This window comes from Somniosus microcephalus, unplaced genomic scaffold (genome assembly GCF_052327205.1).
Source record: "Somniosus microcephalus isolate GS21.2 unplaced genomic scaffold, FLI_Smic_1.0 unresolved_chr1, whole genome shotgun sequence".
Classification (NCBI taxonomy): domain Eukaryota; kingdom Metazoa; phylum Chordata; class Chondrichthyes; order Squaliformes; family Somniosidae; genus Somniosus; species Somniosus microcephalus.
In genome coordinates, this window is record NW_028225179.1 from 143,237,246 (window position 1) to 143,254,443 (window position 17,198).

The window sequence follows — 17,198 nt, forward strand, 5'->3', positions numbered from 1 at the left end:
GTATGTGTAGTTAGTGGTTTGTTCAATTTTGATTGTTCCTAGTGTGAAATTTATTTTGGGTCCCTGATGTTTGGATCTTTGCTGGAACACAAGGACTTTGGTTTTTTGGGGATTTATTGTCAGGGCCCAAGTCTGGCAGTACGACTCCAGCAGGTCCAGGTTCTGCTGTAGACCCTCCTTAGTTGGTGACAGCAGAACCAGGTCGTCTGCATAGAGGAGGAATTTAACCTTGGATTCATATAGGGTGAGGCCGGGTGCTGTAGATTGTTCAAGTAGCTTTGCCAATCCATTTATGTAAATATTAAAGAGTGTCGGTGAGATTGGCGAGCCCTGCGTCACCCCCCGCCCCTGTGGGAAGTATTTTGTTTGTTTGTCTCCAATTTTAACTGCACATTTATTGTTTGTATACATTGATTTAATTACATCATATGTTTTCCCTCCTACCCCGCTTTCGATAAGTTTCAGGAATAAACCGTCATGCCAGATGGAGTCGAAAGCCTTCTGGAAATCTACAAAGCATGCGTAGATTTTGCTTTTGTTATGGTGAACGTGTTTGTCAATTAGGGTCTGTAGGGTGAAGATATGATCGGATGTTCTATAGTTTGGCAGGAATCCAATTTGGCTTTTACTCAAGACATTGTGCTCCTCAAGGAAGTTTATAAGTCTTTTGTTTATGATGCTACAGAATACCTTCCCCAGGTTACTGTTTACACAGATGCCTCGATAGTTGTTTGGGTCGATTTTGTCCCCACTTTTGTATATGGGCGTTATCACAGAATCACAGAAACCCCACAGTGCAGATAGAGGCCATTTCGGCCCATCGAGCCTGCACCGACACATATCCCACCCGATCCTCATAACCCCTACACCAACACATATCCCACCCGATCCCCGTAACCCCACGTATTTAATCCCCCTGACACAAAGGGTCAATTTATCATAGCTAATCAACCTAACCCGCACATCTTTGGACTGTGGGAGGAAACCGGAGCACCCGGAGGAAACCCACGCAAACACGGGGAGAATGTGCAAACTCCACACAGACAGTCACCCGAGGCTGGATTCGAACCCGGGTCCCTGGCGCTGTGAGGCAACAGTGCTAACCACTATGCCACCGTGCTGAGTCCTTTGTTCCAGATATCAGGGAAATAGCCGACACTCAGAACCAAGTTGAAGAGTTTTAGGATAGCCAGTTTTATTTTGTCGTCTGTGTGTTTAATCATCTCATTTAGTATGCCGTCTGTCCCGCAAGCTTTTCCTGGTCGCAGGTCCTTGAGTTTTTCAAGAAGTTCTTTTTCTGTTTTTATGGCATCTAGCGGGTTTTGGTTATCTTTTATGGCCATTTCTAGCTTTTCCAGTTTTTTGCATATTTGGTGTTGCTCTGGTCTTAGTGTGTTTTTCTGGTATAATTTTTCAAAGTGGTTTACCCATGTGTCCCCATTTTGAATGGCCAAATCGTCGTGTTGTTTTTTGTGTAGTGTATTCAAGTTGTCCCAGAAACAATTGGAATCAATGGATTCCTCCATGGAGCTGAGTGTATTCTTAATATATTGCTCTTTTTTGGTTCTGAGTGTGTTTCTGTATTGTGTTAGTGTCTGACAATAAGTAAGGCGTAGTCCCTCGTTTTCTGGGTGTCTGTGTTTTTGGTTTGATATTTTTCTAAGTTTTTTCCTCATGTTATGGCAATCTGGGTCAAACCATTTTTCATAGTTTTTTGTTTTGGGTTTGTTCTTGCGAGCTTTCAAGTTTGCACTTGTTGCCAAATTATCAAAAATATTGTTTAGGTTCTTCTTCTTGTTCTTCTTGTTCCTTCTGCCAAAATGCATTACCTCACACTTCTCTGTATTAAATTCCATCTGCCACTTGTCTGCCAATTCTGCTAGTCTTTTTATGTCCTGTTGCAGTCAATTGGTATCATCCTCACTGTTTGACAACCCCCCAGGTTTGGTGTGATCGGCAAATTTAGAAATTCTACTCTGTATTCCAATATCCAGGTCATTCATATATATATCAAAAAAAGCAGTGGCCCCAGCACTGACCCTTGGGGAACACCACAGTCCACCATCCTCCAGTCTGAAAAACAGCCATTTACCACAACTCGCTGTTTTCTGTCCTTAAGCCAATTCCTTATCCAAGCTGCCACTGACCCACCTATTCCATGTACCTCAATTTTGTTAACCAGCCTTCTATGTGGTACTTTGTCAAACGCCTTCTGAAAATCCATGTAGACAACATCCATTGCATTCCCTTGATCAATCCTCCCTGTTACTTCATCAAAAAATTCAATTAGATTAGTCAAACATGGTCTGTCCTTTACAAATCCGTGTTGGCTCTCCTTAATTAGCTTAACATTATGAGAAATTATGTGTGACAGAGAGAGAAAGGGAGTGAGCGAGAGATAGCAATAGAAAGAGATAGACTGAGATAGAGAGAGAGAAAGAGAAAGGGAGTGAGCGAGGGATAGCAATAGAAAGAGATAGATTGATAGAGAGAGCGAGAGAGAGAGAGAGAGAAATAGATAGAGAGAAAGGGAGAGAGCGTGAGATAGGGAGAGAAAGAGACAGAAAGAGAGAGATAGAGAAACGGCCACAGGCTGGCCCTCTGTCTGTCGTGAACCCCTCTTGTTTACAAAGCCGGAACAAACCACAGAAAAGTGATTAGAAATCTATCAGAGTATTTTTCTTCTCGTGAAAGTCTGTGACATTTCTTTCCCGACTCAGGGAAATGCAGACACGGAGGCCAAAGCGATCCAGGGCAGAATGATCCCCCCACTGGAGGAATCAACAAAGAGACGTCCAGTCCTGCCCGCTCCCCTCATCACAAGCTGCACCAGAAGGCGGCGCATCTCGCCATAAGGGCGACGGTGGATTTCTTCATCGGCCCCGGTGAGTAAACACGGATAAAGACGTTGGCGTAAGTGCGCCTCCGTCACTGTCGCGGCGTTGAGAGAATCTCAGTGTCATTTATGTTAAAAGTGCTACAACAGTTCACCACCGCCACTTGAAACATCCACGTCACTTATATCGGCCAGAAAGACAAGAAAAAACATTAACCATTTGCATTAACGTCACTTTTCAAAGCTGCCGATTGCAGCGTCTTAAACACGCCGTTTATTTCGGGCTGTGCTTTCTCACCAGTTCACACCTCGTTAAGATGCGCTGAATGATGCAAGGAAGAAACATAAGTATAGAGCATGCTAAGTAAAACACCTTGTTACGGTCCAATTAGCTTTTGTGTACTTTAAACCCTTCTAATTTCTTATAAATTGCATGTGGTTACACTTGGTACTAAGCGCAGACTGTAGCAGCAAATACGGCTTCAATAATGATGTCATGAATCTTATCATTCATGAAGAAATGACTCATGAAATAACACTGGGCGGCCAGCTGGTGGCACCATCCAAGGAGTATAAATACTCGGGCGTGGGCCCAGCATGCCCAGGAAGTTTTTGTAATCAGGAACTAGTGATGTAACTAGAATCTCATGGTTGTGAAACAGTTGATTTAAAGCCTTGTTTTATACTCAACCAAGTGCTTAGTGAGTTTTCTTACGTCAAGTGATACACAGTGTACAGTAGAGTACTGTCATAGCGTTGCCCTGTTATACCTGCCATTGCGTATCGTGGGCAAATAGCTTAAGCTGGCTGCACCTGCCAACCATATTGCAGGCAGAGCCACACCTATCTGCTGATGACTCTGGGGAACTAGCTTCCCAGGGTCCAGATCGATAGACAACCAGGTGCAAGAGCTAGGCCAACTGTTGGACTGCTTTCTTGTTCTTTATCATCTTGTTACTTTAAGTGCCAGATTACACACACGCTCAGTTGTAGCAATGGCGGACCAGGACCTTATTGAATCCTCATACCATCCACAACCCGTCTGAGCTGCTATTGAGACATCACACTTCAAGATTCCAGCGTGAGCTCACAGGTCTTTTCATACTTCACAAAAAAACAGCTGGTCTTCGACCTCATCTCCACCTTCCCGCCCGATCCCCATATCCATTGATTCCCCTAGTATCCAAAAATCTATCGATCTCAGTCTTGAATATACTCAACGACTGAGCCTCCACAGCCCTCTGGGGTAGAGAATTCCAAAGATTCACTGCCCTCTGAGTGAAGAAATTTCTCCTCAGCTCAGTCCTAAATAGAGTCAGAGTTATACAGCACAGAAAGAGGCCCTTCAGCCCATCGTGTCCGCGCCGGCCATCAAGCCCTATCCTAATCCCATTTTCCAGCACTTGGTCTGTAGCCTTGTATGCTATGGCGTTTCAAGTGCTCATCTAAATGCTTCTTGAATGTTGTGAGGGTTCCTGCCTCTACCACCCTTTCAGGCAGTGAGTCCCAGATTCCAACCACCCTCTGGGTGAAAAAGCTTTTCCTCAAAATAGGCCGACCCCTTATTCTGAGACTGTGACCCCTGGTTCTAGACTCCCCAGCCAGGGGGAAATATCCTCCCAGCATCTACCCTGTCAAGCCCTGCAAGAACTTTATATGTTTCAATATGGATTAGAGGAGGGTTTTATTGTTACAGGTTATGGATTATTGGATCAATTGGGACCAGATACATTCAGGAAGTTCTTTAACCTGGAGGGATACACCTTGGCCTTTGTCATTGATGTCAGTGGAAGTATGGGTGGTGAAATAAATGATGTAAAGACAATATGCATCGATCTGCTTAAAAAGTACCAAGACTCCCCCGATGCGCCATACAATTATGTCCTAATGCCATTCAATGACCCAGGTATGTGCCCTCCCCTCAGCTTTTCGTTACTTTCTGTCTATCTCTTTCCCTTTCTCTCTCCTTCTCACTTTCATTCTCTCTCTCTCTCTCGCTTCATTGCATCCTTCTCATTTTCCATTAATTTTCTTTCTGCCTTCCCTCCCACCCTCCCATGCTCTCCCACTCTGTCTAGCTGACACCCCATGCACCCTGTCCCTCTCACTTTTTCTCCCTCTCTTCCCTTCCTCCTCCACTCCTCTCCCACTTCTTGTGCGCTCTCTTGCGCCCACTGTCTCCTTTTTGCACTCTTTCTGTCCTCTCCCTCTCAATTCTCTGTCTTTCGCCCTCTCTTCTATTTTGTCTCTCCCCCTTCTTCTGCTTCGCATTTTCTCTCCCTCCCTCCAGACTTTCTCATCTCTGCTCTCGTCTTTTTTCTTTTGCTTTCTCTCCTTCATTTCTCCTCCTCCTTCCCCTACCTCTTGTGCGCTCTGATCTTTTCCGTCTTTTCTTTTTTGCGCTCTTTCTTTGCTTCCTCACTGTTCTCTCTCTCGCACTCTCTCCTCCCTTTCAATCTCTTCCCCCATTCCTCTACCCCTCATTTTCTTTCTCTGCCACTCTCCCCCTCTTGCCTTTCCCCTCTCACTTCCTCTTTCTCTTGTTTGCGATCTCTCTCCACTAATCTCTCTTTCTGTCCCTGCCTCTTGATCAATCTTTCACTCCTCTTCCCTTTTCATTGTTCTCACTCTCTGCACCCCTGTCTGGCTTTCTCTCTCCTTTGCTCTTCCTCAACTCCCTATTGCTTTCCACTCCCCCCTCCCTCTTTCTTTCAAACCCTCATGCTCACTTTATTTTCTCCCTTTTCCCTCCCTCTCTCTCCCTCTCTTTCTTACTCCTCATTTTCTCTTTCCCAGCCTCTCTCTCTCTTTCTCTACCCTCTTCCTCATTAGCTGGGAATGTTCATCAGAATGTCACTGATAACTCGCTCACATTATATCGCATTCTCTCAGATTATGGACCAGTGGAAATTACGCAGAATATTGACGAATTACGGAGTATGATTTCCAAACTTAGGGCCAATGGTGGAGGAGACTGTCCAGAATTGGCTTTGACTGGGCTTGAACAGGCTCTTCTGAACAGCATGCCAAGGTAGGGCTCATTTATAATAGGTAGCTTACCCATTATTTCCCTTCTTAATTGGTCCTACTACCAGTCTTCAACCCTCACCAAATGGATAAGGTCTGACCAGTTCGATACAATTTACCTGAATTTTCAGACAGCATTTGTCAAAGTTCCACATGAGAGGCTTCGAAAGAACACTGAGGCTCAAGGCATTAATGTCAAAATGAGACGACGGGATTGAAAACTGTATTGCCAATGGGGAGCGCAGGATGAATACAAAGAGAAAAAGGAGTTCAGCAGCTAATAGAGTTCTGGGCTCCCGGGTGCTCCCATTACTTATAAATGACTCGAAGGGAAGCATTTATAATATTACCAACCCTGAATTCAACCTAACCCGCTTGGTGGGAACGGGATGGGTTCCAGTCGGGCACTCATTTCACACCCTGCCCGATTTTACTCTATTCGGGAGTAAATGAGACAAATATTTGGACGTAAATATAAAGGGGCTAAACAATGCTCCAAATTCAATTAATTCAATGGGCTAGGGAATGGTAGCTGGATTTTTTTTATTCATTCCTGGGATGTGGGCGTCGCTGGCAAGGCCAGCATTTATTGCCCATCCGTAATTGCCCTTGAGAAGGTGGTGGTGAGCCGCCTTCTTGAACCGCTGCTGTCATTATGGTGAAGGTGCTCCCACAGTGCTGTTAGGTAGGGAGTTCCAGGATTTTGGCCCAGCGACAATGAAGGATCATTGATATATTTCCAAGTCAGGATGATGTGTGACTTGGAGGGGAACTTGGAGCTGGTGGTGTTCCCATGTGCCTGCTGCCCTTGTCCTTCTAGGTGGAAGAGGTCGTGGGTTTGGGAGGTGCTGCCGAAGAAGCCTTGGCGAGTTGCTGCAGTGCATCTTGTAGATGGTACACACTGCAGCCACGGTACGCCTGTGGTGGAGGGAGTGAATGTTTAAGGTGGTGGATGGGGTGCCAATCAAGCGGGCTGCTTTGTCCTGGATGTTGTCGAGCTTCTTGAGTGTTGTTGGAGCTGCACTCATCCAGGCAAGTGGAGAGTATTCCATAACACTCCTGACTTGTGCGTTGTAGATGGTGGCAAAGCTTTGGGGAGTCAAGAAGTGAGACACTTGCTGCAGAATACCCAGCCTCTGACTCGCTCTTGTTCCCACAGTATTTATGTGACTGGTCCAGTTAAGTTTCTGGTCAATGGTGACCCCCAAGATGTTGATGGTGGGGGATTCGGCGATGGGAATGCTGTTGAATGTCAAGGGGAGGTGGTTAGACTCTTGCTTGTTGGAGATAGTCATTACCTGGCACTTGTGTGGCACGAATGTTACCTGCCACTTATCAGCCCAAGCCTGAATGTTGTCCAGCTCTTGTTGCATGCGGTCATGGAGTACTTCATTTTCTAAGGAGGAGAGAATGGAACTGAACACTGTGCAATCATCAGCGAACATCCCCACTTCAGACCTTATGTTGGAGGGAAGGTCGTTGATGAAGCAGCTGAAGATGGTTGGGCCTAGGACACTGCCCTGAGGAACTCCTGCAGCGATGTCCTGGGGCTGGGATGATTGACCTCCAACCATCACAAGCATCTTCTTTTGTGCTAGGTTGACTCCAGCCAGTGGGCAAATGTAGGCAAATGCAAGATTGAACAAGCTGATGCACTTTTTTGTGGTAAAGTGAAAGCTGAGGGGTAACCTGACTGAGATCTTTAAGCTTATGAAAAGATTTGATAGGGTGAACGTAGAGAAGGTGTTTCTGCTTGCTGGGGAGGGGGGGGGCGGTGCTGGCAGGGTGGGGGAAACCAAAACGATAGCAACAACAATAACAACTTTCATTTATATAGCGCCTTTAATGTAGTAAAACTTCCCAAGGCGCTTCACAGGAGTGATTACCAAAACCAAATTTGACACCGAGCCACAAAGAGATATTAGTTATTAGGTGACCAAAAGCTTGGTAAAAGAGATAAGGAATGTCTTAAAGAAGGAGAGAGAGATGGAGAGGTGGAGTGGTTAAGGGAGGGAATTCCAGAGCTTAGGCCCCAGGCAGCTCAAGACACGGCCGCCAATGGTGGAGCGATTAAAATCGAGGATGCTCAAGAGGTCAGAATTGTAGGAGTGCAGAGATCTCGGAGGGTTGTAGGGCTGGAGGAGGGTGACAGAGATAGGGAGGGGGCGAGGCCATGGAGGGATTTGAAACAAGGATGAGAATTTTAAAATCGAGGCGCTGCCGGCCTGGGAGCCAACGTAGGTCAGCGAGCACAGGGGCTGATGGGTGAACGGGACCCGGTACGAGTTAGGATACGGGCGGCAAGAGTATTGGTTAAGCTCCGGTTTATGGAGGATGGAACCTATGCGGCCAGCCAGGAGCAGATTCAAATAGCTGGGTCCCGAGGTAACAAAGGCATGGAAGAGCTTTTCAGCAGCAGGAGAGCTGAAGCAGAGGCAGAGGCGGGCGATGTTACGGAGGTGGAAGTAGGCGGTTTTCATGATGGAGAGAGTATAGGGTCGGATGCTCAGCTGAGGGTCATAAATATAAAATAGTCCCGAATAAATCCAATACGGAATTCAGGAGCAACCTCTTTACTCGGAGAGCGGTTAGAATGTGGAACTCACTACCACAAGGATTAGTTGAGAAAAATAGCATAGATGTGAATAAGGGGAAGCTGGATAAACATATGAGGGAGAAAGGAATAGAAGGCTATGTTGATAGGGTGAGATGAAGAGAGATGGGAGGAGGCTCGTGTGGAGCATAGACACCAACACAAACCAGATGCGCTGAATGGCCTGTTTCTGTGCTGTACATTCTCTGTAGTGATATATATTGAACAGGTAGAGGGATTCTGTATCTAAACCGTGCTGTAAATGTCCTGGGAGTGTTTGATGGGACAGTGTAAAGGGAGCTTTACTCTGTATCTAACCTCCTGTACCTGCCTTGGGAGTTTTTGATGGGACAGTGCAGAGGGAGCTTTACTCTGTATCTAACCCGTGCTGTACCTGCCCTGGGAGTGTTTGATGGGGCAGTGTAGAGGGAGATTTACTCTGTATCTAACCCGTGCTGTACCAGCCCTGGGAGTGTTTGATGGGGACAGTGTGGAGGGAGTTAACTCTGTATCTAACCCCCTGTACCTGCCCTGGGAGTGTTTGGTGGGACAGTGATGAGGAAGCTTTACTCTGTATCTAACCCATGCTGTACCTGCCCTGGGAGTGTTTTATGGGGCAGTGTAGAGGGAGCTTTACTCTGTATCTACCCTGTACTACCTGCCCTGGGAGTGTTTGATGGGACAGTGTAGAGTGAGCTTTACTCTGTATTTACCCTGTACTACCTGCCCTAGGAGTGTTTGATGGGACAGTGTAGAGGGAGCTTTACTCTGTATCTAACCCGTGCTGTATCTGCCCTAGGAGTGTTTGATGGGACAGTGTAGGGGGAGCTTTCCTCTGTATCTAACCCATGCTGTACCTGTCCTGGGAGTGTTTGATGGGACAGTGATGAGGGAGCTTTACTCTGTATCTAACCCCATGCTGTACCTGCCCTGGGAGTGTTTGATGGGACAGTGATGAGGGAGCTTTACTCTGTATCTAACCCGTGCTGTACCTGCCCTGGGAGTGTTTTATGGGACAGTGATGAGGGAGCTTTACTCTGTACCTAACCCCATGCTGTACCTGCCCTGGGAGTGTTTGATGGGACAGTGTAGAGTGAGCTTTACTCTGTATCTAACCCATGCTGCACCTGCCCTGGGAGTGTTTTATGGGACAGTGATGAGGGAGCTTTACTCTGTATCTAACCCATGCTGTACCTACCCTGGGAGTGTTTTATGGGACAGTGATGAGGGAGCTTTACTCTGTATCTAACCCATGCTGTACCTGCCCTGGGAGTGTTTGGTGGGACAGTGTAGAGGGAGCTTTACTCTGTATCTAACCCCATGCTGTACCTGCCCTGGGAGATTAAACTGCTTGGCCTAGACCAAAAGCAATCTCCCTGGACGACTGTTGCCAACACTGGCTGGACATATTCCTGGAGGTGTCATCACATGACCGCCGGCCTCCAACTTCCCCATCCCCATTCGTCGCCCGACAGGACCATCCTCGCGGTGCATCACCTTCCCAGCCAATCGGAATTCGAATAGACTCTTCCTTACCCTATCAGATGATCCTTGACTGCAACAAACAGCTTTATTTCCCCCCCATGTACGATATATTTAGAACTAATTGTTAAAAAAAAGCACAACTATTTAACGTCCCAGATGGTTTTGCTCCTGGCTGTTCTCCCCGCAGTGTCCCTGAGATTAAACTTCAATTCCCAGAGACACCAGGACAATCCTGGAGGGGTTGGCAATTCTACCCCTGGAGCTGCCAAAGAGTTTTATAGTTAATGGAATTCATTAGCAGGTTAACACACAGAATGACTTCTTCTCCTCCTAGGTCTCAGATCTTTTTTTTCTCCGATGCTGGTGCGAAGGATTATCAGAAGGAGGATCAAGTAAAACTCCTGATCGAGTCAACAAAAAGTAAAATGAATTTCTTACTGACAGGATACTGCGAAAACAGGAGGTCAAAGAGGAGTAAGTTTTCTACTGCCGCAATTAGCATTGGCAGATTAGAATACGCCTTTTCAAAAATTCATTCTGGGGATGTGGGCGCCGCTACTAAACCCGACAATTATTGCCCGTCCCTAGTTGCCCATGAGGAGGTGGTGATGAGCCGCCATCTTGACCCACGGCAGTCCCGTTTGTTGAAGGTGCTCCCACAGTGATGTAAGGTAGGTTGATCCAGGACTTAGATCCAGTGACGCTGAAGGAACCCGTGCTTAACCTGCCCCGGGGGTGTTTGATGGGACACTGTAGAGGGAGCTTTACTCTGCATCTAACCCATGCTGTACCTGCCCTGGGTGTGTTTGATGGGACAGTGCAGAGGGAGCTTTACTCTGTATCTAACCTGTGCTGTACCTGCCCTGGGAGTGTTTGATGGGACAATGTAGAGGGAGCTTTACTCTGTATCTAACCTGTGCTGTACCTGCTCTAGGAGTGTTTGATGGGGCAGTGTAGAGGGAGCTTTACTTTGTATCTAACCTGTGCTGTACTTGCCCTGGGAGTGTTTGATGGGAAAGTGTAGAGGGAGCTCTATTCTGTATCTAACCCGTGCTGTACCTGCCCTGGGAGTGTTTGATGGGACAGTGTAGAGGGAGCTTTACTCTGTATCTAACTCATGCTGTACCTGCCCTGGGAGTGTTTGATGGGACAGTGTAGAGGGAGCTTTACTCTCTATCTAACCCGTGCTGTACCTGCCCTGAGAGTGTTTGATGGGACAGTATAGAGGGAGCTTTAGTCTCTATTTAACCCATGCTGTACCTGCCCTGGGAGTGTTTGATGGGACAGTGTAGAGGGAGCTTTATTCTCTATCTAACCCATGCTGTACCTGCCCTGGGAGTGTTTGATGGGACAGTGTAGAGGGAGCTTTACTCTGTATCTAACTCATGCTGTACCTGCCCTGGGAGTGTTTGATGGGGCAGTGTAGAGGGAGTTTTACTCTGTATCTAACCTGTGCTGCACCTGCCCTGGGAGTGTTTGATGGGACAATGTAGAGGAGCTTTACTCTGTATCTAACCTGTGCTGTACCTGCTCTAGGAGTGTTTGATGGGGCAGTGTAGAGGGAGCTTTACTTTGTATCTAACCTGTGCTGTACTTGCCCTGGGAGTGTTTGATGGAGCAGTGTAGAGGGAGTTTTATTCTGTATGTAACCCATGCTGTACCTGCCCTGGGAGTGTTTGATGGGGACAGTGTGGAGGGAGCTTTACTCTCTATCTAACCCCCTGTACCTGCCCTGGGAGTGTTTGATGGGACAGTGATGAGGAAGCTTTGCTCTGTATCTAACCCGTGCTGTACCTGCCCTGGGAATGTTTGTTGGGGCAGAGTGGAGGGAGCTTTACTCTGTATCTAACCCGTGCTGTACCTGCCCTGGGAGTGTTTGATGGGACAGTGTAGAGGGAGCTTTACTCTGTATCTAACCCATGCTGTACCTGCCCTGGGAGTGTTTGATTGGACAGTGTAGAGGGAGCTTTACTCTGTATCTAACCCATGCTGTACCTGCCCTGGGAGTGTTTGATGGGACAGTGTAGAGGAGCTTTACTCTGTATCTAGCCCGTGCTGTACCTGCCCTGGGTGTGTTTGATGGGGCAGTGTAGAGGGAGCGTTACTCTGTATCTAGCCTATGCTGTACCTGCCCTGGGAATGATGATTGGGTCATGTAATGCGAGCTTTTAGTTGTATGTACCAATAACCTTGTTCCTATCAGGGTTTCTGATGAGGGGCAGTGGGCTGTTGGGGGGATAATTTGAACCTAATCTGCCTGGCGGGATTCTGACCAGTTTGGTCCGGCCACATGTTTTACCAGTTGCTCGATTCCAGGGAGTGTATAATGTGCAGCCGAAACACACTGGTCTGTTTGCTGCCAGGCAGGAGAGGTTAAGATTACCCCTGAGGAGTTGTACTATTATGGGTAGAGCAGTATTTACAGGCAATGCATTCAACAGATTCGCATCTGCCGACAAATGCCAGAGACTTGAAATGATGGAAGAAGTCTTTCACTCAGCAACATCAACAACTTCCACTGACATAGCATTTTAAATGTAGCAAAAGGTCCCAAGGCGCTTTGCAGGTGCGATTATCAGACACAAATTGCCACTCGGATGAGGTCAAGTTTACGGGGGTTGCAAGGTGGGAAGTCCGGGCAGGACACCTTTGGAATAGTTGAGTTAAAGGTAACAAAGGCAAGGTTGAGGGTTTCAGCAACAGACAAGCCGAGGCCAGGGGCGGAGACGGGCGACGTTACGGTTTCGCATCTTGGAAACAATCTCATCCCCCGTCTTCTCGATTCTAATCTTGGCCAGGTTATCCATTGACTTCCCGGACGCGGCGCAGCTCCACCAAGAACATTTTCAAGGAACTAGCTGAGTTCTCCGGAGGCTTCTACGCACGTACCTACAAAGGGGGATTGCAGCACCTCCTGGGGTTGATGGAGATGGCGCTCAATGCCGCACCCGTCAAGATCTTCACCACACAAACAAAGGCTCAAGAAATCTCCTTTCCCGTCGACGACTTGCTTGTGGAGTTCTCAGTCTCCGTCAAGTCCGCCACATCACCGTTTAGTTTAGCTGTACTGCAGCCATCCGGTGAGTTACTGAGCACATCGAGATTGTTCTCCTTAGAGCTGAGAAGGCCCAGGTGGAGCTTGAATAGAGGTGTTCAACATTATGAAGGGCTTTGAGAGGGTAAGTAAGGAGAAACTGTTTCCACTGGCTGGAGCGTCGGTAGCCAGAGGACACAGATTGAAGGTAATTGGGCAAAAGAGCCAGAGGGGCAGATGAGATTATTTTTTACGCAGCGAGTTGTGATCTGGAATGTGCTGCCTGAAAGGGCGGTGGAAGCAGATTCAATAGTCACTGTCAAAAGGCAATTGGATAAATACTTGAAGGGGAAAAATTTGCAGAGCTATAGGGAAAAAGCAGTGGGGAGTGGCACTAATTGGGCTGCTCTTTCAAAGAGCCGGCACAGGCACAATGGGCCGAATGGCCTCCTTCTGTGCTGTATGACTCTATGATATCCAGGTATTGAATTTGGGGCCCATCTTAATCTGGTAGCTCCAGTACTGGGTGTTATCCCTGCCCCACCGATGACTGGCACGACAGGCCTTCCACGGTGGCTGCCCCCTGGAACTTGATTTCCCCAGGTATCAGTTGGCTGCTGGATGTAGCCCACAGTCGGTAAGCCCTCCAGATCTGAGGAAGAAGAACCAGCAGTGGACCCACTGCAAACACTGAGCAATAAGCAGAAATATGCTCCTACCTGGAACATCCGCATATGCCCCTAGTGGGTAGTTTTCTACCGCAAGGGCGATTTAGTGGGAGGAAAGAAATGTGGTTGGCGGGGAGGGGGGTGCATTTTTAACCTAAGCCACTCATAGGAAAACTGACAGGTTCGGGTGCGATGCTGGCTTTACATCGAAGTCAACGGAGGGTAATATCGGGCGGGGGTCTAAATCTGGCATTCCATATGATCCCGTGGGATTGCCGCCCGGCGAGTTTGGCTAAAGCGACCCGCCGTGGTATCAATGCAAAAAACCTGTTCATCTGGAGGCTTGGGTGCGGAAAGGGTTCAGGCGCGATGTTACCTCGATGTCGGATTATTTCCGTGATGTGCGCGTGTGCCTTGTGCATCTGCAGGGACTGCGGCAAGTGTCAAGAGCCTGATTGACACAGAAAAACACAAGGCCGTGAAGATCTCTTCGATTGCTGAAAGGGGAGCGTGGAAGCTCGAGATTAAACCCGGACCAGATACCTATGTCATTGACATTAACGGAAAAAGTCTCCTGGACTTCTCCTATCAAGTTATGAAAGAAGAAAATGGGTACACCCTTCCAATCCAGGGGAAGCCCGTGAAAGGTGAGGCACTTTTAAATGGCGGTTACAGTAGGAATATATAGAAGTAGGACATTCAGCCCCTTGAGCCTGCTCTGCCATTCAGTTAGAACATGGCTGATCTGCATCTCAACTCCATTTGCCCGCCTCAGCTACATATCCCTCGTTCACCTTACCCAACAAAAATCTATCGATCTCAGCCTTGAAAGCTCCAAATATCCCCTCAGCATCTACAGCCTTCTGGGACAGAGGGTTCCAAATTTCTACTACCATCTGTGTGAAAAAGTGCCTCCCGATTTCCCTCTTAAACAGCCTGGCTCTAGTTTCAAGATTGTGTCCCCTCGTTCTTGATTTGTTCCACCAGAGGAAATAGATTCTCCGTATCTACCCTATCGAGTCCTTCTAACACTTTAAACCACTCACTCAGCTCACCCCCTCAATCTTCTTATACTCAAGGGAATACAAGCCAAGTTTATGCACCCTGTCCTCACAATTTAACCCCCTGGTATGAAGTAGAAATGGAAAGGGAAGCACTGACCAACAGGAAAAGATGAGGGAACTGTTCTGTGATAAGCAGACTAAAAAGACAGGATTGGAGGTATTGGCCCAGAAATTCAGGTTGGGGGCTTCCCGCGGGTGCAAGCCCCCGACCTGCACGTACCTTGCGCGCCGGCCGTTGTGCTGTGGGCCCGCATGGGATTCCGATCCTGGGCCTCCTCCAACTGCCGGCGCGCAGTGCTTGCGTATCCCAGGGGCGCAGTTAGTTCGAAGCGTCCCCTGGGATCATGTGGGCCATGGGGAGCTAATGGTAGCAGGGAAATGCCCATTCATAAAATTGACAGGAAGAGCTGTCAAAACTATAAATACTATAAGCCCCAAAACATAACTAAAACTTCAAATACATTTTTTTTTAAATCACATTTTTAAAATAACTATAAATTACATAATGACTATTTTAAACAATAATTTAATTTTTTGAAAAACTTATATACATTTTCTAACAGGGCTAAAAATAAACTTACCTTTCTTTAAAGTATTTAAAAATAATAAACCTGTGGAAAAAATGTTTTAATTTTAATTAATTCACCACTTACCTTGTTAAAAGCAGGCCTTGTGCCTGCTTTTTAAAAGTGTAACTGCTGGAGACTTACCCTCCCGGAGAAACCTGCAAAAAAAATGGAAGTTCCAGGCGTACGCGCTGCCTCTCCGGCGCACCCGTTCGACCTCTGAACCCCTTCCTTTAAGGGAACGGAAGTTCCGGTTTCCCGCGCATGCGCAGTGCATGCACGAAACCGGCACTTTCGTTGGGCCTACGGGTGAGTACCCAACGTGTACTCACCCGTGGGGACCCGAATTTCTGGGCCATTTATTAAGGGACCTTGGTGGAGGGACAAAGTGCACGGTGCAGGAGACCATCAGGGTTGAGAAGAATAAGAGAGAAGATGAGCTAAGGCAAGAGGAGGTCCTCAGGTTACACGCCAGCCCCCTTTAATGCAGAACAGTGTAACATAGGTTTTGGTACTGGACTAGCAACACAGTGGTTCTGAGCTTCCAACTGTTGGACATAGAGTCATATAATCCTAGAATCCTAGAATAGTACAGCACACAGGGAAGCCATTCAGCCCATCGAGCCTGTGTTGGCTCTTTCGAAGAGCAATCCAGTTAGTCCCACTCCCCCCGCTCGTTCCCCATATCCCTGCAATTTTTTCTCCTTCAAGTATTTATCTAATTCCCTTTTGAAAGCTACTATTGAATCTGTCCCTCCACCACTGTATCAGGCAGTGCATTCCAAATCCTGACCACTTGATGCGTCAAAAGGTTTTTCCTCATGTCCAGGCAAGTGGAGAGGATTCCATCACACTCCTGACTTGTGCCTTGTAGCTGGTGGAAAGGCGCCTCCATGGTGGGCAGTGTCCTAGGCCCAACCATCTTCAGCCCAACCATCTTCAGCTTCTTCATCAATGACCTTCCCTCCATCATAAGGTCAGAGGTGGGGATGTTCGCTGATGACTGCACAGTGTTCAGTGCCATTCGCGACTCCTCAGATAATGAAGCAGTCCATGCCTGCATGCAGCAAGACCTGGACGACATGGGCTGATAAGTGGCAGGTAACATTCGCGCCACACAAGTGCCAGGCAATGACTATCTCCAACAAGTGAGAGTCTAACCACCACCCCTTGACATTCAACGGCATTACCATCGCCGAATCCCCCACCATCAACATCCTGGGGGTCACCATTGGCCAGAAACTTAACTGGACCAGCCACATAAATACTATGGCAACAAGAGCAGGTCAGAGGCTGGGTATTCTGCAGCGAGTGTCTCACCTCCTGACTCCCCAAAACCTTTCCACCATCTACAAGGCACAAGTCAGGAGTGTGATGGAGTACTCTCAACTTGCCTGGACAAGTGCAGCTCTAACAACACTCAAGGAGCTCGACACCATCCAGGACAAAGCAGCCCGCTTGATTGGCACCCCATCCACCACCTTAAACAGTCACTCCCTCCACCATCGGCGCACCGTGGCTGCAGTGTGTACCATCTACAAGATGCAGTGCAGCAATTCGCCAAGGTTTCTTCGGCAGCACCTCCGAAACCCGTGACCTCTACCACCTAGAAGGACAAGGGCAGCAGGCGCATGGGAACACCACCACCTCCAAGTTCCCCTCCAAGTCACACACCATCCTGACTTAGAAGTGTATCGCCAATCATTCATTGCCACTGGGTCAAAATCCTGGAACTCCCTCGGACTGCAGTGGTTCAAGAAGGGAGCTCACCACCACCTTCTCAAGGGCAACTGGGGATGGGCAGTAAATGCTGGCCTTGCCAGCGATGCCCACATCCCATGAACAAATAAAAAAAAAATGTTAACATCCTGGAGAGTTGAGGGTTAATAACCGAACTTACTTGTATCTCGGAACAATAGGCTTTC

At 47.7% G+C, this 17,198-nt stretch overlaps 1 protein-coding gene across 1 annotated transcript in view; it reads left to right on the plus strand.

Annotated features, from left to right (window-relative positions):
- LOC147096121 (von Willebrand factor A domain-containing protein 7-like) overlaps nt 1-17,198 on the plus strand; it is a 70,603-nt gene that overhangs the window by 35,585 nt on the left and 17,820 nt on the right. The window contains exons 6-11 of the mRNA XM_085975025.1: nt 2,721-2,885; nt 4,533-4,742; nt 5,729-5,867; nt 10,276-10,415; nt 12,740-13,021; nt 14,072-14,290. Of these exons, the coding sequence (XP_085831151.1) occupies nt 2,721-2,885; nt 4,533-4,742; nt 5,729-5,867; nt 10,276-10,415; nt 12,740-13,021; nt 14,072-14,290 (1,155 nt within the window). The remainder of the gene's footprint in view (nt 1-2,720; nt 2,886-4,532; nt 4,743-5,728; nt 5,868-10,275; nt 10,416-12,739; nt 13,022-14,071; nt 14,291-17,198) is intronic.